General features: G+C 41.6%; 1 protein-coding gene across 1 annotated transcript; it reads left to right on the top strand.

The window, feature by feature from the left end:
• Nucleotides 1-4,431: 4,431 nt before the first annotated feature.
• LOC311142170 (sodium/potassium-transporting ATPase subunit beta-2-like) lies at nucleotides 4,432-19,840 on the top strand (the record flags this gene model as incomplete). The annotated part of the gene is made up of 8 exons (XM_084177762.1): nucleotides 4,432-4,522; nucleotides 17,674-17,802; nucleotides 17,975-18,079; nucleotides 18,190-18,395; nucleotides 18,671-18,730; nucleotides 18,952-18,978; nucleotides 19,354-19,449; nucleotides 19,673-19,840. The coding sequence occupies 8 exons, from the start codon at nucleotides 4,432-4,434 to the stop codon at nucleotides 19,838-19,840; spliced, it is 882 nt and encodes a 293-aa protein (XP_084033888.1).
• Between the last annotated feature and the right edge of the window lie 1,023 nt (nucleotides 19,841-20,863).

Here is a 20,863-nt window from a genome sequence, read left to right as displayed (position 1 = left end):
AGGTCTTCAAGGTTACTGAGATGTTTAGAGGTGTGTGGGCCAGAGAGATAAGGAACAACTGAAACATAAATGTTATTTTGCCAAGAGGGATTTAAAGTATGACTTTGTAGAGATGGAAAAAATGGGGAAGATTCAGTTGAGGGATATACCAATCAAACATGAAACCAAGAAGAGACATACGTACAATCCGTCAGTACTGTGTGATATTTTACACTTTAAATGTGATTTCTTACACTTTAAATGTAGTATTCTAAAAGCCCTTCCTTGACTCTTTATTAATATCTTAAACCCCAGTCGACTCAGCATTCGTTGAGACAAAATAAAAAAGGGGAGGATTTATACTATAAGAGCAACACTGGTTTAACTAATTTGGCCTAATTTCCCCAAGTTTAAAGCTTAAAGTAACGGCAGCCAAGCATCGATGATCATGTCACCCGAATAAGGCCATTGATATTTATTGGAAAGGGCCATCAAGCTCATCACCTTGCACGTTCACCACCCTGTGAAGTTTTTTCATCTGTAGCCTAATAAACTGCATGCTTTCCCGACGAGTCGTAGTGTGAGGACCACACAACATGTCATCGCGTGACTTCAAGTTTACTTCGATATGATGGTTATTATATCAATATTTGCGCATAAAAGCGTTTCCACCGACATTAATTTTACAGACACAAAAAGATCCCACCTTGTCTAGCATATTTTGTTTTGTCGACATTTGGAAAGTTTACCGAGACATTTTCTGATTCCATCAGGCCTGTCATGAGATTTTTTGGTACTTTACTCGCATGAAAAGGTTGGATGGAAACCTGGTTACAGACACTTAAAACACACACACTTATACTCTCTAGCCTTTCATAAAAATGAGATGGGATAAGGGATTCTTACTATTATAGAAACATTGAAACATGTTAAGGGATTCTTACTATTATAGAAACATTGAAACATGTTGAGTGCATATGAGATGGTTTGGTTTGCCTTGATGTCTGGGTATAAGTAGATTGTTGTTGTGGAGATGAAGTAATCATGATTGAGGAGGGAAATACCACCTAACTGTTTTTATATTTGTAATGTAAATATACAGACTTTCTCAAAGTTTCTGAAATTTTATAGCAATATGTTCCCAATGTGGGAGTAACAATGTTAAAACGTGTCAGCCGGCCAAAACATATCTCAGACTTGAACTCAAAGTCACAGTTAACGTGTCATATCCTGCATGTCATTGATCAGACATACAGTACTGTTTAAAACCATATCAATTAATTGTGTGGAGATGGTCATGTGAGATTTTAACATTATTCTTGAAGATGCCATTATATAACTACATACAACATGAAAAGTCCTGTTGAAATGTTATGTTGTGGTTGTGTAAAAATATTAAAGTGTTGCTGGGGGAATCATTAAAACATATCTTATTATGACAGATGGCACATGTATGTACACTAAAATGCAATACAAGCGGACACAGATTAATTGTACAAAATACATCACTGGCAAAAAAAAAACACCACTGGTCATGTGGACTCACTGTTGCATATTGATGATCATCCCACCCCACAAAACAAAGCACTGACACACCTATCAACACAGACAGTAGGAAATGCTGCAGTTGATAGGGCAGTGTAACATCATCACACACACACCTCAAACAGAATGCTGGAAGAACCTGCACAAAAACATAGCATATGCTTACGAGAAACAAAACCCCTATATACTACTGTAAATAGATGTACAACTGTATTGAAAATGTAGCAATTGTTTCCACTTTCATACTTGTAATCAATAAATATAATGTAGCATATAATGTAAAAACGTACATTTGTTCAATTGTAAAAAAATAAATAATAATAATAATAATAAAGAATGAGTTACTTTATCTGTTGCAATTGGTCTACACACACATTACTGTACGATTCTACCAATCAATTACAAGCCCTCAAGACAAAGGCACTGTCTCACAATTGTCGTATCATATTTGTGCAATATTCCCTTTATGCAGTACATACAGTTGTTGTATTTATGCCTTTTTCTACATACATTGTATTTATGTACAGGTTTGAACAACTCAGTTTGATCATTGTTTGGACATTGTCTGAAATACTTTGCTGCTATCTCAAACTACTACTACTAATGTTGTTGTTAATTAAATTACAATTACAATTTCAGTATTCATGACCATATCTAATATTACTACTATTGTGGTTGTTACATACTTGTTTTTATTTACTAAAAGATATGAAGTTTGTACTTTGATGAGTCAATCCCTCTGTACTTGTATTCTGGCACTTGAATGTCTCCTGGTTGATGTTGTTGTTTTACTGGTTAGCACCAACCTGTACATTTCCAGTTCCACCCCGTGGAAAAGTCTCCAAAATGTTGAGGTGACATTGCACCATTATTACTAAGTCACTGATTCACTTTTTACTACTTCAACAGTCTGTTTTAATGGTCCAGGTTATTATCACCCATTTGACTATAGTTTAAAACAAACAAACAGTGATGAAGACCATGTTGAGGGGGAGAAGGGAACTGCAATGCATGCAGGGATTCCTTACATTGAAAACATGTCAGAGTTAGGGTTCTATCCCAAATCCATTGAAAAGTGTGCCCAATTGTATTTCAGATATACCAAGTTATCATATTTTTTAATTCATCACAACAATTGATAACTTATGCATAATTTACTAACTAGTTTACAGAAGCTGTCAGCTTTGCGTGTCAACTAAACAGTGGCCAGTATATGAGTGCCATACTATATTGATATGGTAAGATACGGTGTACTTTGGAAATCACTGTAGTGCTATATTCGCATTGATATCGTCATTAAATAAATTTTATATAATGAACAGGATTTTTGCATGTCTTTATGTTTCATGTCATGACATACAGAAGCTTACTAACAAAATATATTTGCTTTGCATTATATCTTCACATTTCTTATGTTTTAGGTTTCATATCTGCTATCATTGGTAAGATAAGTAGTGGTGAATGTAGAAGATTGTCTCTGGTTAAAACCATTGCAGACAGTCAGAATGCCCTCTTAACAGGATTCTGCTGCAAGGCTATGAACCCAGTGACACCGCCCAGACACACACGTGTTGTAATATCTTAGATCTCCAAGTGAGGGCACCATTCTCATCAACTGTACTGGTTACCAGTCTCTGAGATTCATCAATGCAGTATACTGTATGTACACACACACACACACACGTATGTACGCTCTCACGCACATACATGCACACATTGACATGCGGATGGATGCCAGTGGCAGAACAGGCCACGTCATATGGCACCAGGAGTACTGCAGAGTAATCCATCAGCCTTTAGACTTGACCCTGCATTGCCATTAGACTGACTGGGAGACCAGACACCACTGCCAAGCAATGCAGGGATCAATTTAGCTAAGGCAAAAGATCTGGACAGGCTATATACTGACTCTGCGTATTATCAGATCACCCTGCTTTTCCCTAAATTGGCTAGCCTCTTCTACAGTAAGCTACATTATCATAGACATCCAGTTGCCAGTTGTGCAAATAAGCATCATATTGATATTGTGTGAGTCAGCTCCATATGTCCCTCCTTCCTCCTCCTTCCTTCCCTCATGACAGCCAGGTTTAGAGGACTGCAGGGGAATTAACCGCAACATAATAAATACATCCTTAGAGGAATCTGCATTTTTCAACAGTGTGGGTTTCAGGAAGGGGATGTTGATGGTGGAGACATTTCATTCAGATGGATGTGACTATGAGCTATGTTCAAGAGCCTCATCTATGAGCAGTACCACCAAAAATGTGATATCTATCTGTGGCACCACTGTCTTCAGACACATGCACAGGCTGCAGGAGGAATCTCCAGTGCTAATATAATTAGCTGGAATGCTTGTCACTCAAGTCCTTGCTCTGACGTTAACTGAGAAACACAGGTTACAGGGGGCATATGATTGGTTAGAGAGGGATGGGTAGGGGGGTGAGGCTTGAGTGACGGTGAGCGAGGGAGAGACTGGTAGCGAGTGAGAGAGAGAGAGAGAGATGAAGAGAGAGCACTTTACTGCAGTATCACTTCATCTCTGCATCACTCATCAAAACTGCGGAATGCGGACTAGAAGTTGTGGTAGGGCAGATGCTGGGTTTGTACTGAGTGTAGTGTCAACACCACCGTCGTTTATTATACATTAACTGTAATTAGAAACCGTAGCACGGAGCTGCCGGATTTTCATCCTTTTCTTTCAAAGCAGCTCTTCATTTGTGTGCTCGAAAGCGTCTTTCTGCTTTCTATCTGAGGAATTGGCACCCGTTTGTTTCCAGAGCAACCCTGTAACAGGTTTTGCAGTGTAGGCCAACCTCACAGCTAGATATTTCACATATCACCCTAACGACCTACTACATTAGGCTATAAAGCCAGGTAACAGTCCGTGGAGTACAAAAATCTAGCAAAATGGCAAAGGATGCTGAGAAGAGCACTTGGAAGGACTTCATATGGAACCCTAGGACGCGGGAATTTTGTGGCAGGACAGCGAGCAGCTGGGGTGAGTCTAGTCGTTTACCTAGTGATGGTCGCCTGCAGCAATGCAGCACATATGGCCCCTCTACCTCTAACACCATGGAGGAAGACAGGTTTGTGTCATCAATGACGTGGGGCCCATTGTTTAGTTTAGTTTAGCAACAACCACGAAGGGTAAAGAAAGCTTCAGAACGTCGGAAAACCCATTCAGTTACATGTGTTTTGCTTTAAATTAACATGCTATATTTGTAGGTTTATAAAGTATTCATGCGATTTTAACTGGCTTTATAATAGATAATTTACTACAGCACTACTGATATTCAATTTAGACTTGAATAATGTATTTTCTGTACTATAAATATTTAGCTAGCTAGCTGCCCATTGCTAGCTGGTTGGATGGGCAGCTAGCGGATTAAACTCAACTCTACGATTTATGATGGAGTTGAGCAGCGACTAGTGTGGGCGGACTGGAGCTCCGACGTCACACAAAATTACGTTTTTATCAAAAACTACAGATTTCAGCACCCCAAAGAATAGCCCGCAATTTCACACAGTTTAGTCGGCTGCTAGGCAGGTTGGTATGGCATAGATAGCTAGCATTACTGATCGACAAACAAGGCTTAAAGTATTATGCCGGCTAGATGAAGCTAGCTTGCAACCTTAGATGGGTTGTGAAACAAATGCCGAATTCGAAAATAGTTCGCTAACTTGCTGTCTTTGTGTTGCTTGAAAGTTGTCATGTTCAAAATGTTCAACAGCTAGCTGGCTCGGGTCTTTAACTTGCACAAAGTGGTGATGTCGTTTTCTCATCAATATTTTTTTAATTTATGCAGATGAAGAGTGAAACTGTTTCTGCCTTGTCACAAGCTATATAGCTAGTTATGTATACATAACATGCATGAGTCATGACACTTGACAAACGCTCCTCTTTTTAATTTAGTCTCATCGATATTAGCTAGCTACTAGTAGTAACTTTACTTAGCAGCCAATTTCATGACTGGCTGGCTATCCAACCAGTTAATGTGCACGATATAGTTCCAGTCCTAGCCTCCAAAATACACTACAGTGGAGAAGAAGCAAAGCAAAAACGCAATGATAATGTTCCCACTCACACTATATAAGAACTCAGCAAACTTGTCTGTTTTTGTAGTGGCACGGGACACCCGCCTGCATGCAGTTATTGCATTTAATTAGCATTTTACCACCTCGGCTTCATAGTTTGAAATAAATGGTCAAAGTTATTTTATTTTTAAATTAGCAAGTCCGCAGCACCTAGTTAGCTACAGGCTTTACAATGATGTCATGGGCGTCCTTTAATTATGCTGGTTGTACACGTACGAATGTGACCAGGCGGAAATGTACAGTTTGTGAACACATTGTAGCATAGCCTATAATGCGCAATTTAAAGCTTCCGCCTCACCCGAGCATCAGTTAATAAGATTGGTTGCTGTCCAGTGCAAGGACGTGCTGAAACTCAAATGTGCCATTATGTGTAGTATGAGCTTGTGTGAGCTGGCGAAATTTTGCCTGCATTATTATTTTATATTTATTAATTTATGTCACTGAGTTTTCTGCGCAATGCGTCTGGACATACAGCCTGGTCTCATAGACTAGACGTAACATAAACGGTCAACGGTAAATCCGGGATACTTAAATTAATATGATATGTTACATTTGGTATGGTTACATAAGACATAAGGTTACTTAAGGCAAAGGAGGGTGGATGGGTGTGGGAAAAGGAGGGTGGATGGGTGGGCGTATAACTTGAACGTCTGGATGGGTGGACCTATAACGCAAACATCTAGCAACCCAAAGATTGCATGTTCAAATCTCATCATGGACAATTTTTAGCTAATTAGACACTTTGCAACTACTTACTACTTTTTAGCTACTTTGCAACTACTTAGCATGTTAGCTAACCCTTCCCCTAACCTTAATCCTTTAAGCTAACCCTTCATCTAACCCTAACGTTAATCCTTTAACCTAACTCCTAACCTTAACCCTAAACTTAACCCCTAACCCCTAGCCTACCTAATGTTAGCAACACCAAATTGGAAAAATATGTTTTGCATATTGGTAATATATTTTTCATTTAGCAAATTCGTCACATATTCTACGAAATGGATGATGGACTTCCACAAATCAATGCATACCATTCGAAACATAACATGTCATAATACATGGAGTGTATCAGATTTACGTACAGAATAATCCGAAATGATCTGAGACCAGGTTGGGACATAAGGGTTGAGGCAGTGGAACTACACTATATATACAAAAGTATGTGGACACCCCTTCAAATTAGTGGATTGGGCTATTTCAGCCACACCCGTTGCTGACAGGTGTATAAAATCGAGCACCCAGCCATGCAATCTCCATAGACAAACATTGGCAGTAGAATGGCCTGTACTGGAGAGCTCAGTGACTTTCAACCTGGCACCATCATATGGAGGAGGAATAATGGTCTGGGTCTGTTTTTCATGGTTCGGGCTGGGCCTGTTAGTTCCAGTGAAGGGAAATCTTAAGCTACAGCATACAATGACATTCTAGACGATTCTGTGCTTCCAACTTTGTGGCAACAGTTTGGGGAAGGCCCTTTCCTGTTTCAGCATGACAATGCCCCCGTACACAAAGCAAGGTCCCTACAGAAATGGTTTGTCGAGATCGGTGTGGAAGAACTTGACTGGCCTGCACAGAGCCCTGACCTCAACCCCATTGAACACTTTTGGGATGAATTGGAACGCCAACTGCAAGCCAGGCCTAATCGCCCAACATCAATGGCCGACCCCACTAATGCTCTTGTGGCTGAATGGAAGCAAGTCCCCACAGCAATGTTCCAACGTCTAGTGGAAAGTCTTCCCAGAAGAGTGGAGGCTGTTATAGCAGCAAAGGGGGGACCAACTCCATATTAATGCCCATGATTCTGGAATGAGATGTTCGACGAGCAGGTGTCCACATACTTTTGGTCATGTAGTGTATTTTAAATGAAATGAATATGCCATTGCCCACCATTTAAAATACTATTCTCTGTTGTACTTTTTAAAGGCTACAGTGGGCCTCTTTAGATTGAATTTGCGTTACTTTAACCTGTCTTCTGGCGCAGAGCGAGATTTGAGGGCCAGTTGTTACTTCAAATAGCCTCAGCGTTGACAAGCCTAGACCTATTATTAACTCGAATAGGCTATGCAAAACGCAAAAGTAGTGGGTTTGTGGTAATGATTTAACTACATGCTATTAGGTTGCAATCAATATTACAATGCACGTTTTGTTTCAGTGAAGAATTATTTTGATACATTATATCTGCTAAGTGTCAAGATCAGCACGATAATCGCACAACCAAGATTTGCAATAAGATATGGTAATGTAGTCTAACATCCGAGATTTTAAACGATGACCGTAACGTCATAAATGCCCGACCTGCAACTATTTCAAATGTTCATGGAAATAATTATGCACATATTAACTTTTACATTTTTAATGTCAAGTGCAGAAGTATAGTGAAATGCCTTTCTTTCTCCAAACTGAACAATGCAGTAATCAATATCAATGTAGCGCTAAAAATAACATAAGGTAGAACAAACACACAATAAATAAAAATAAGAAATAAGAAGAACACGAGAAAGTAAGAAGCTATATACAGAGTCAGTTCCAATACTGTATTTACAATATGCAGGGATACTGTAGTGATAGAGGTAGATATGTATAGGGGTAAGGTGACAAGGTATCAGGATATATGATAAACAAAGTAGCAGCAGCATAAATTATGATTGTATATGAGCGTGTGTGCATGTGTGTAGAGTCAGTATAAATGTGTGTGCATGTTATGTGTGTGTTGGAGTGTCAGTGTGCATGAGTGTGAGTATGCATAGAATTAAATACAGATAGTCCGTGTAGCCGTTCTGTTAGTTATTTAGCAGTCTTATGGCATATGGCTCTTTTCTAATGACATTGAGGCGTTTTAATCTGGGTAAAGCCGAGCGCCACATTCTATTTGTGTCACCTCCAACCCCCCAGCCCTTCCCATCGCTTAGTGTGAGTAAATCAGTGCAGGATTTAATCCTAATCTAATGACTTCATAGGCTGACCGGCCAAGTATCAGTTGTAGACGTCAAATCAATCTGTACATTAACTTCAGAACATTCCCTTTAATTGATTACACTAAATGTAATCAGAATTGTTTCAAATGTAATCTCTCATGAATGTAAATGCTATGACTTGAGATGTCACCCACCATACTCAATCACACACAAAGACACACACACACACACACACACACACACACACACACACACATGGGCACCTGACTTTATCTGAAAGTGGGGGTGTAAAACATTTTTGTATATTTTTTTGTGAATTGTTTTAACCATTTCCTGCAAATAAAATAAAGATAAATTGTGTGCATTTATCTATATGCCAACAGTGCGCATCAATGCCTAATTTATCATAACCATTACAGATAACAAATCCTTATCGCTAAATTGCCCCATATATATTCAGTCAATAAAAAAACAAGTGCCGTTTAAGATTGATTTATTGAAACCATAATATCAACTGGTTATATTATATCTTGGAACCGATTCTTCAAGGCAGTAACCTCAGCAGTGGCGCTTGCTTGTAGAAGCCTACAGTGCATTCGGAAAGTATTCAGACCCCTTGACTCTTTCCACAATTTGTTACGTTACAGCCTTATTCTAAAATTTATGAAATTGTTGTTGTTTTTTCTCATCAATCTACACACAATACCCCATAATGACAAAGCAAAATATCACTGTGCTTCTACATCTGCATTGCTTGCTGTTTGGGGTTGTAGGATGGGTTTCTGTATAGCACTGTGTCATCTGCTGATGTAAAAAGGGCTTTATAAATAAATGTGATTGATTTACATAAGTATTCAGACCCTTTACTCAGTACTTTGTTGAAGCACCTTTGGCAGCGATTACAGCTTCAAGTCTTCTTGGGTATGACGCTACAAGCTTGGCACAGCTGTATTTGGGGAGTTTCTCCCATTCTTCTTTTTAGATCCTCTCAAGCTCTGTGGGGTTGGATGGGGAGCGTCGCTGGACAGCTATTTTCAGGTCTCTCCAGAGATGTTCGATCGGGTTCATGTCCAGGCTCTGGCTGGGCCACTCAAGGACATTCAGAGACTTGTTCCGAAGCCACTCCTGGTTTGTCTTGGCTGTGTGCTTAGGGTCATCCTTTATCTTGGCCAGGTCGCAGTTGTAAATGAGAACTTGTTCTCAACTGGCTTACCTGGTTAAATAAAGGTGGGGGAAAAAATGGGGGGGGAAAATATTCCTGTTGGAAGGTGAACCTTCGCCCCAGTCTGAGGTCGTGAGTGCTCTGGAGAAGGGTTTCATCAGACCAGAGAATCTTGTTTCTCATGGTCTGAATCCTTTAGGTGCCTTTTGGAAAACTCCAAGCGGGCTGTCATGTGCCATTTACTGAGGAATGGCTTCCGTCTGGTCACTCTACCATAAAGGCCTGATTGGTGGAGTGCTGCAGAGGTGGTTGTCCTTCTGGAAGTTTCTGCCATCTCCACAGAGGAATTCTGGAGCTCTGTCAGAGAGACCATCGGGTTCTTGGTCACCTCCCTGACCAAGGCCCTTCTACCGCGATTGCTCAGTTTGGCCAGGCGGCCAGCTCTAGGAAGAGTCTTCGTGGTTCCAAACTTCTTCCATTTAAGACCTTCAATGCTGCAGACATTTTTTGGTACCCTTCCCCAGATCTGTGCCTCAACACAATCATGTCTCGGAGCTCTACGGACAATTCCTTCGACCTCATGGCTTGGTTTTTGCTCTGACATGCACTGTCAACTGTGGGACCTTATAAAGACAGGTGTGTGCCTTTCCCAATCATGTCCAATCAATTGAATTTACCACAGGTGGACTCCATCTCAAGGATGATCAATGGAAACAGGATGCACCTGAGCTTAATTTCAAGTCTCATAGCAAAGGGTCTGAATACTTATGTAAATAAGGTATTTCAGCTGTTTTTTTTTTTATACATTTGCAAAAATTTCAAAAAACCTGTTGTCATTATGGGGTATTGTGTATAGATTGATGAGGATTTGTATTTATTTAATCCAATTTAGAATAAGGCTGTAACGTAACAAAATGTGGGAAAAGTCAAGGGGTCTGAATACTTTCCGAATCCACTGTATGACTGTGCTCCGCAAATGCACATGGAACACTAGAGTCAAAGCAAATTAACGTTTTCTTCAAGACAATAAAACAAATGTGATCTCTGGTTAAAGATCGAGTTTTGAGGTCTGTCGAGACTCATGCCCATCCCTACCTCCGACATTGACTTTATTTATTTTTAAGCGCTGTCACAGTGTCACCAGGACATTTTTTAAAATTTGTCTCAGCAGCATACATATTTGATGCAGCGAGGGTAGAAATGGCTTATTTGTTCAATATTACTTACCAAGCAAAGCAGAGCTGTTTTATTGAGTGACAAATATCCGGTATTTTTTCATTTTGCGCATAGGCGCATACAGAGACAGCTTGGCTACATTGTAACTGCGAAGCCGCCACTGTACGGTCACATGTGAGACTCAGCCAGGACTGTTACAAAACATTGTAACAATGTGATTTAACTGATTGATGTTGGGAAAATAGATGGCAAAAATTCAGAATGGTGTTAAATGCCTGTAAACAGCTTTTAACACCATTCTACCGGACATGCAGTTTTCTGAAAAGTTGCAACCTTTGGTAGGCTGATGAAAGGCTACTCAGAGTCAGTGGGAGAATCTCAGTGGGAGAATCTCAATTGCATTCTCCTCGTGTCCTCTCTCCTTCTCAAAACCAATTGGATGAGAAAGCAAGATCTCCTCTGAGGCGAGGAGAGAGGACGCGATCAATTGAGATTGTCCCAGAGGCTGCGAAACAAAAAAGCCTAATCAGACATGCCCGTGCTCATCATGGTTCTTACAGACAAAGTGAAATTACAAAATTTGCTTGTGGTAACACGTCTCTCAAATGCAATGTAGCAACACCCTGAGTGCATAGGTCATGAAACAATGATACAAATGTAACAGCACAACAAAATACATAAAACATTTCTTTTGCAGGTGCCTTTTCATTTTAAACACCAGTTGTGCAACTAGTGCTTTCTAACTGCACTGAGTCAAAACAATGGCGCTCAGTAGGGAAGCAAAACTTTCCAGTGGGCAAAACCATTCATCTTGAGGCGACGGGGGAGGTGGTGCAAAATGCAATCTGTTAATTATTCTATAAAAAATGGACATATCTATTTTAATACAAACTAGCTCAAAACATTACTAATCATTGAAAAATGACAAATTACCCAATGGATCATTATACTTTTCTGGTAAAAAAAAAAGTGGGGGTGCTAAAACATACTTTGCGCCCCTATTTTGAAAGTGGGGGTGCAGCGGCTGCATTTGCTCCATTACTCAGGCGCCTATGCTAGGTTTGGGCGGTATCCAGATTTTCATACCACCATACTGTCCTTTTGCCATCCCAGGATTTACGGTATTACCAGCATAGCACACAAGGGAGCGCTAAAAACGCAAAATAAAAGCCCATTGGGCATCTATTACCAGAATGCTACCAAAATTAACACAAGTAATAGTGAAATCACATAGACGCTGTTAGCTAAATGCTAACGAGCTAAAACGAACATAAACTAATTACAAAGACAGACAAATCCAGGTCATAAAGTTATACAAGCATAGCTTATAGCTACCGAATCTAATTTTCAGTGAGTGTGGACATATACAGTGCATTCGGAAATTATTCAGAGCCCTTGACTTTTTCCACATTTTGTTACGTTACAGCCTTATTCTAAAATGGATTACATTGTTTATTTTTCTTATCAATCTACACACAATACCCCATAATGACAAAGCGAAAACAGGTTTTTAGATTTTTTTTGCACATACCTTATTTACATAAGTATTCAGACCCTTTGCTATGAGACTCAAAATTGATCTCAGGTGCATCCTGTTTCCATTGATCATCCTTGAGATGTTTCTACAACTTGATTGGTGTCCACCTGTGGTAAATTCAATTGATTGGACATGATTGTGAAAGGCACACCTGTCTATATAAGGTCCCACAGTTGACAGTGTATGTCAGAGCAAAAACCGAGCCGTGAGGTCAAAGGAATGGTCCGTAGAGCTCCGAGACAGGATTGTGTCGAGGCACAGATCTGGGGAAGGGTACCAAAACATGTCTGCAGCATTGAAGGTCCACAAGAACACAGTGGCCTCCATCATTCTTAAATGGAAGAAGTTTGGAACCACCTCTTCCTAGAGCTGGCTGCCCGGCCAAACTGAGCAATCGGGGGAGAAGGGCCTTGGTCAGGGAGGTGACCAAGAACCCGATGGTCACTCTGACAGAGCTCCAGAGTTCCTCTGTGGAGATGGGAGAACCTTCCAGAAGGACAACCTCTCTTTAGCACTCCACCAATCAGGCACCTAAAGGACTCTAAGACCATGAGAAACAAGACTCTCTGGTCTGATGAAATCAAGATTGAACTCTTTGGCCTGAATGCCAAGAGTCACATCTGGAGGAAACCTGGCACCATCCCTACGGTGAAGCATGGTGGTGGCAGCATCATGCTGTGGGGATGTTTTTCAGCATCAGGGACTGGGAGACTAGTCAGGATCGAAGGAAAGATGAACAGAGCAAAGTACAGAGAGATCCTTGATGAAAACCTGCTCTAGAGCGCTCAGGACCTCAGACTGTGGCGAAGGTTCACCTTCCAACAGGACAACGACCCTAAGCACACAGCCAAGACAACGCAGGAGTGGCTTCGGGACAAGTCTCTGAATGTCCTTGAGTGGGTCGCCAGAGCCCGAACTTGAACCCTCTGGAGAGACCTGAAAATAGCTGTGCAGTGACACTCCCCATCCAACCTGACAGATCTTGAGAGGATCTGCAGAGAAGAATGGGAGAAACTCCCCAAATACAGGTGTGCCAAGCTTGTAGCATCATACCCAAGAAGACTGGAGGTTGTAATCGCTGCCAAAGGTGCGTCAACAAAGTACTGAGGAAAGGGTCTGAATACTTATGTAATGAATTGCGGTTTCAGTTTTTTATTTGTAATAAATGTGCAAACATTTCTAACAACCTGTTTTTGCTTTGTCATTATGGGGTATTGTGTAGATTGATGAGGGGAAAAAACGATGTAATCCATTTTAGAATAAGACTGTAACGTAACAAAAATGTCAAGGGGTCTGAATACTTTCCAAATGCACTGTACAAGCGAAAGTGAATGAGAGAAATTGTGCAAATGAACAAAGTTGTGATGCATGCGTTTCTGAAGAAAGAGCAGCATGTGTACATGGAGCAGATGGGAGAAGAACAGAGGAGAAGAAGAAAAAACGCTAGTAGGACGCACAGGGAAGAAATGGCAGTTGTACACCAAGAGCTCTTTGACTTCTCAAACACGGCAGACAGCCGTTCTAAGATATCTGATGGCAAACATTTAGTATTGAATTGCATACTAGTGTAACTTAATCACCTCATGTGCACCGCACAACAGAGACTCACCGATAGATATAGAATGCTATGGACTCACCAGCTCCAGCTTTCTCCCGTTGTGCTATTTACAAACAAACACGTGACTGGCTCCACTGTTCTGGGGAACTATGGTAAGCTTCATCATGTAAAATAATGTGACAGGTGAAATGAAGAATGCAATCTGCTTTATCTCCTAATGTATTGCACAAGTTGACTGCAAGTATGAACTTAAAAAGTAGCTACAAATATTCAAATGTATTATCTTAAAATAAATAGTTGACGGTATTGAAAAACTATGCTGTGGCATTTTCCAAATACCCCGGTATACAGTATACCGCCCCAGCCTAACCTATGCACACACACACACACACACACACACACACACACAAACACACACAGGGCCGGCTCCAGGCATAAGCGAGACAAGCGGTCACTTAGGGTCCCCAGCCACTAGGGGACCCCTGACCCCCCCAAAAAAGACAACAACAAAAAATATAATTATTATTTATGTTTTTAAGAACTAAGTCGTGGCCTCAACTTACTGTTGAGAGTTAAAATAGTAGAATACACAAGGTGCAATTTAGAAATTTGGTTGTGCATCAGCAGTTTTTCTCTTGCTATGTCAGTCACTGACACTAAATTAGCCATGTCAGCTAACAATTTATAGATTGGTAAATTAGTCTAGCCAGCTATCTAAACTTGTAGTAATCATGGCCGAATACCGACCGGGCATGCAGTGCATGTGCCCAGGGGCCCTGACCTCCACGGGGCCCCCATTGATCTTGTTAGTCACTCTCACTCAGATATCATTAACATGGCATAAGTCTTGGAAAAATTTGTAGAATAGCAAAAAACTGCAAAAATGTTCTCTGTGCCTCATGGCAAAATGAGTAGAATTATATAAAATTGCTAAACTTCTGTAAAGAGGAGGGCCACTAAAATATTTTGCCCGCGAGGTAGGGGGGCCCTGCGCACACACACACACACACACACACACACACACACACACACCCCTACACACCCCTTGCATTTCACATTTCCACAAGGAACGCTATAGTGCCCTTTCTACTATAATGGAGAGAAATGTAAGTGGTAGGCCTACTGAGTGGGGTGATCACTGACTATAGTTTCCTTTGCAGCTATTCTCCCAGAATGCACTCCTTCATCCAGCTCAGTGCATCCCAGGTGCTTTGAGGACTGGTGGCCTGGTTAAGCTGCGCTCTCTAAGGCTAGTTAGTTAGGCTATTTCTGTAGTGAGCCTAAATGTGTATAGCCTATACTTGGTCCATTAACTTAGTACATACCTCATTACCTGGCTGGGCCTAGGTGATCCAGGTATCCAGGTGCTACACATGTAGGATCATAATTAGAGCCAGTTTTCTACAGCAGGAAAATAATCCTGCAGCAACAGGAAATGTGAATTATTATGTGGATAATTAATGGACATTTTTGTAGGGTTGATACATTTTCCATAACGGGAAATCATGCCTGAAATGTAAAAGTGGAAATTACAAACTTCAGAAGCCTTTTTAAACCTCAAATACACTCCAAGTTTTACATTTCTCCTACAACATGGTGATCAAATTAAGATCGTACGTCTAGTCTGCATGCATCTGTCCTTTAATCAGCCCTGACCTCCTCCACAGCCCACAGAACAAAGAGCCTTATAGAGGAACCACACCAATCTCATGCACAAAGGACCCTAGTTAATGTAATTGCAACTTTTTCACTGATAGCGCACACTGCTGAAATTAGCTGGGGTAGAAATTCAGCCCAATCAGGGCGGCACTACTGTTCCTTGTGGATATGCAAGTGTGTGTGTGTGTGTGTGTGTGTGTGTGTGTTGCACAATTATGGAAATAGTTCTTAGATCCCTTGGCAATTTCAACAGTACATGAATATTAAAACGGCCACAGCGCATACATATTCTTTTATGCTTACCATATTTTCCATTCAAAGCCTCTGTTTGATAACCCAGATTCAAAACAGCATTCATAGTATTCATTGATGTTTGAATACTATCCCCTTTTAAAAGACGTCCATGTTGCCATTGTATGAGGGAAAGCACAGGACGCTGCCGGCCTATTCTGTCCCGTCATTTTATCATTTGCTTTCAACTCTCTCTGTGATGGGGGGATGAAAAAAGTGAGGCGGAGGAAGAGTGAAAGGGCATGGTGATGAGAGGTCAGTAAACTGGACACCCTCCTGGTGTGGCCAGGCGAAAGGTGACCCTCTCTACACTCCTCTTGACCCTCTCTCTGGGTCTGTACACAACACTCAGTCTGTCTCCCCAAAAGGGGGGGGGGGGGGATCTGGTCACCATGACGCCCCATAAAGTCAAATAAATAATCTCCTCCCTGATGGTAGTCCCTCACTGCATTGGTTAGACCAGAGCCAGGGTTAGATCCAGGGCCTGTACACGATCTGTGATGACTCAGCAGGGTTTTTCCTTCGTACACAGTGTGCCAGAGCACCCCTTCCCATCTCACCCCACAGGATGCCGCTCTGCACTCCTCTCCTTTCTTCTTACGCTCCTCTCTATGAGGTTACATTTCAACGTAGATCCCCCACCCTGGGGACTGGCAGAGTCACACTCACACATTCACTCTCACTCACCGAGAAGGTCTAATGTTTGTAACAGCTGAGGTGATTTTATGTTGTCAATCCAACAGAATGGTTTAAACAATAGCCTTTCACTTTGGGCCCTGGCTATACTGATATGTTACAGTGTCGGTATGGTCTCTATACTGTTTGTGTAAGTGGGATACTGTACATGTCTCCAAATCCCCTGACCCCCTGACCTCATCTCCAGGGGGCTTCTCTCCTCCTCCCCTCTTCCCTTCTGTCACCACTCCTTCCTCCCTCTCTTTCACCCTCCCCTTCTTCTCGGCTCTCTCCCCCATTGTTGGTGTTACTTGATAATTAATTTGATCAAAGACCAGACATTCAACCCTATATTAATCAGCCCTGTTTAAGACTGGGGGAAGGGCGTGTGTGTTTGTGTGCAGGTTGTGTGTGGTCGGTAGTGTGATTGCAGACATCTATGGAGAAGTGTGCATGTCCAATTAATGTTTCCATTAATAGATAGATAGTCAATATCCATTAAACACATTTTTATATTTCTATTTATAGAAATGTGTATGTTTGAGAGAGAGAGAGAGAGAGAGAGAGAGACAATAAAGCCCCTTAAATTGAATTGAATTGAGAGAGCGGGAGAGAGAGAGAGAGAGCAGGAGAGAGAGAGAGAGAGAGATACTATAGAAGGAAGTAGAGGCTTCTGGTTTGCGGTAAAGAGGATTACTCCTCAGCTCCTGTGTCTTTTTACGTTTAATCGTTGGTACGGTATAGTGTGATAACGACAGAGAGAGTGGCATGGTGCGATAAATACAGAGAGAGTGGCCAAATAAAGTGTTGTCTTGGATCTTAGACAATATAACACCTACTCTACATGACCTTTTCACTATTCAGCTTTTCAGGCTTTGTTTTTACATAGGGCAATATCTTAAATGGCACCCTATTCCATATAAGTGGGGAATATGGAAGGGCCATAATCTGAAATGGCCCCACTGTATAGTTAATAGGGTGCCATTTTGGACATAGCCATATTTCGTTGAATGTTGCGTTTCCTTTGATCTTGTATGATGTTAATGCTGTATCTGTGTGCTGGTTGTGTCTCCCTCCTCAGGCCTCATCCTACTCTTCTACCTAGTGTTCTACATCTTCCTAGCAGGCATGTTCTGCCTCACCATGTACGTCATGCTGCAGACCTTGGATGACCACAAACCCACCTGGCAAGACAGGCTTGGTACACCAGGTATTATACACTAATACCACATTGAGGTTTTGATCAAGTTAAACCTCACATTACAAACTAACATTTAGACAACCACTACTATATAGTCGTGAACACCCCAAACAATCACACATAGTATTGTATACATATGATGAAGGCTAAACCCCCCATCTTCTTTCTCTCTTTTCACCAGGCATGATGATCAGACCCAGGGGAGAGGCCATGGAGATCATCTACAACACCCACAACACTGAGAGCTGGGACATGTATGCCAAGACCCTGGACAACTTCCTCTCCCGTGAGTCTGTCTGTCTGTCAGCTTGTCTCTGCCTCTCGGTCTGTCTGTCTGTCTCTCACGTAAAGTCATGGGGAAAACAACATGTTAAACTGTATTTCTCTCCCATCCAGCCTACAACATCTCTCTGCAGGCTGAGAAGAATGACGAGTGCACACCGGACCAGTATTTTATTCAGGCAGACAGTGGTGATGTGAAGAACAACCCCAAGCGCTCCTGCCAGTTCAACCGAACCCTTCTACAAGAATGCTCTGGCCTCGATGACCGTACCTATGGATACCAGGCTGGCAAGCCATGCATCATCATCAAGTTGAACCGGGTATGGGAGAAGCAGAGAGGGGAGGGGGGCTGGGGAGGGAGGAACTTGGGGTGTTGCTTGGAGATGTAAGGGAGAGGGGAATGGAGCAGGAAATTGTTGGGAGCCTGGAAGCGACCATACAATTTAAGTACAAACAACATTGGAAAAGTTTTGAAATAGTTTGATCGACTTCAAAATCACAACAGTGCTCAGTTGAATGGATCCGCTTTAAGGAGGGATGAAGTGGGGATGGTGGTGGAACTGCCAGGTTAACACAGGTCTGTCTGTCCCTCTAGGTCATTGGGATGTTGCCAGGAAAGGATGGCCAGGCTCCATTTGTCACTTGTGGAGCGAAGGTGAGCCTCTCTCTCGCTCTTTCAGTCCGTCCGTCCCCCCTTACGTCCCCTCTCAGAATGAACCCATCATGTCTCTTGTTCTCATCTATGTCACCCATTACCTTCCTTTATATCTGTGTTTTTCTTTGCTTGTCTGTGTGGCGTGAACAATGTCATTTCATCCTTTCATAACGTTGTTCTCTTCTTTTCTGTTACCATCCATTCTGTCCTTCCACTCTCAGAGGTACAAAGTTGGCAAAGATGAATGGGTAAGGGTGCCACTGTAGTGATCTTAGTGACAGATAGAGAGTAGATATGTAGTGTATAGTTGCTAGTGATACACTGGTACCCTCATCTTTTTATATTCCAAGCTAGAGAGATACAATAACTTTGTTGCATAGCATGTACAGGTAGACTCAATGTCTAAAATAAATGTAAATAAATAGTAGTTTACTATTGCAAGTCCACAAGTACAGTATGTAGATAGACATGCAGTAAATGCAAAGATACATTTCTACTCTAATTGTCATGGTGTCCTTTCAAAGCTCGTCCACTCCTTCAGATTGGGCAGACCTTCCCTGCTCGCCCACACACTTCAGACAGAACATGCTCTAACTAATGACCTTGATCCTCTGCCCCTGCAGAAAGAAGACTCTGATAAGATTGGAGAGGTGGCGTACTACCCTGAAAATGGCACCTTCAACCTCATGTACTACCCTTACTATGGCAAGAAAGCTCAGGTGAGAATCTCCTGATACCAACCTGGCAACACTCAGGAAGCATCACTTATAAACCTATTTTTATGGTTAGAATAAAAAATCTTAGTGATCCAATGTTATTACATTGTTATTACGCATTAATCTGCCTGTGCTTTCAATACATTTTAGATAAAATGTTGCTGAAAAAGAATGCTGATAGCTTATGTAACAATATCTTAAAAATTGAACTATTGTCTTGTTTCAGGTGAACTACTCCCAGCCTCTGGTTGCCATCAAGTTCCTCAACATCACCCTCAATGAAGACATCAATATCGAGTGCAGGATCATCTCCAACAACATTCCTCCTGGGAGTGAAAGAGACAAGTTTGCTGGAAAAGTGTCTTTCAAACTGAGGATCAACACTAGAAACTAGATTTACATTCTCTTTCTTTCACAAACATTCCCACCCACATTCTGTGCACAGGTACACACACACATACAGAAACAGATAACAGAATTAACACCCTCTGTTTGACGAATAGAATATGTTAGTCTCCCGAGTGGTGCAGTGGTCTAAGGCACTGCATCGCAGTGCTAACTGTGCCACTAGAGATCCTGGTTCAAATCCAGGCTCTGTCGAAGCCGGCCGCGACCGGGAGACTCATGGGGCGGCGCACAATTGGCCCAGCGTCGTCCAGGGTAGGGGAGGGAATGGCCGGCAGGGATGTAGCTCAGTTGATAGAGCATGGCGTTTGCAACGCCAGGGTTGTGGGTTCGATTCCCACGGGGGGCCAGTATAAAAAAATATATATATGTATTCACTAACTGTAAGTCGCTCTGGATAAGAGCGTCTGCTAAATGACTAAAATGTAAATGTAAATGTTTATAACTTCCATTTACTGCACCATTTACCCTAGATGTCGGGCATTGTATGTCCAGTGGAGTGATGCTGTCAGAATGGTGCAGTAAAAAGGGTGGTAATTCTGTCTCTTTTTCTGTGTGTGAGCTTTGGGACTGATTCTTTTCTGTAAATTAGTTTGACTTGAAGTCTATTTACACTGCATGACTAACTAGGTGATATAGAGGACAGAAACACGTATGATTTCAAAGTTTGCAAGATGGAAGCAACACCTCTTACCAGTTTACTGTGGCTCCTTCCTTGCTGCCTGCCTCTAGAGTTCCCCTTTATGTACGAATATACACAAAATACAATACAAAACATGTATATCTATTTATATATCATATCCTTATATCAGTATGTCTATTTTGTTGCACTTGAATAGTCCAACAGCTAAAACGTATCATGAAAAAAACATTTTGGTGGATGAATGCAGAGACGGAGTCATTTTGCATGTGTGTATTGTCTTTAGTGTGCTAAGAGGGCAGGAGGCTTCACGTCCCAGCTCTCTGCTCTGTTATGTGGGAATTATAAATGAGGTTATGTTAAACCACTGGC

The sequence above is a fragment of the Coregonus lavaretus genome, assembly GCF_964263955.1.
Source record: "Coregonus lavaretus genome assembly, chromosome: 15".
NCBI classification, from domain to species: domain Eukaryota; kingdom Metazoa; phylum Chordata; class Actinopteri; order Salmoniformes; family Salmonidae; genus Coregonus; species Coregonus lavaretus.
The sequence above is the reverse complement of the archived record's forward strand: the minus strand, read 5'-3'. Positions and strand labels throughout refer to the sequence as shown.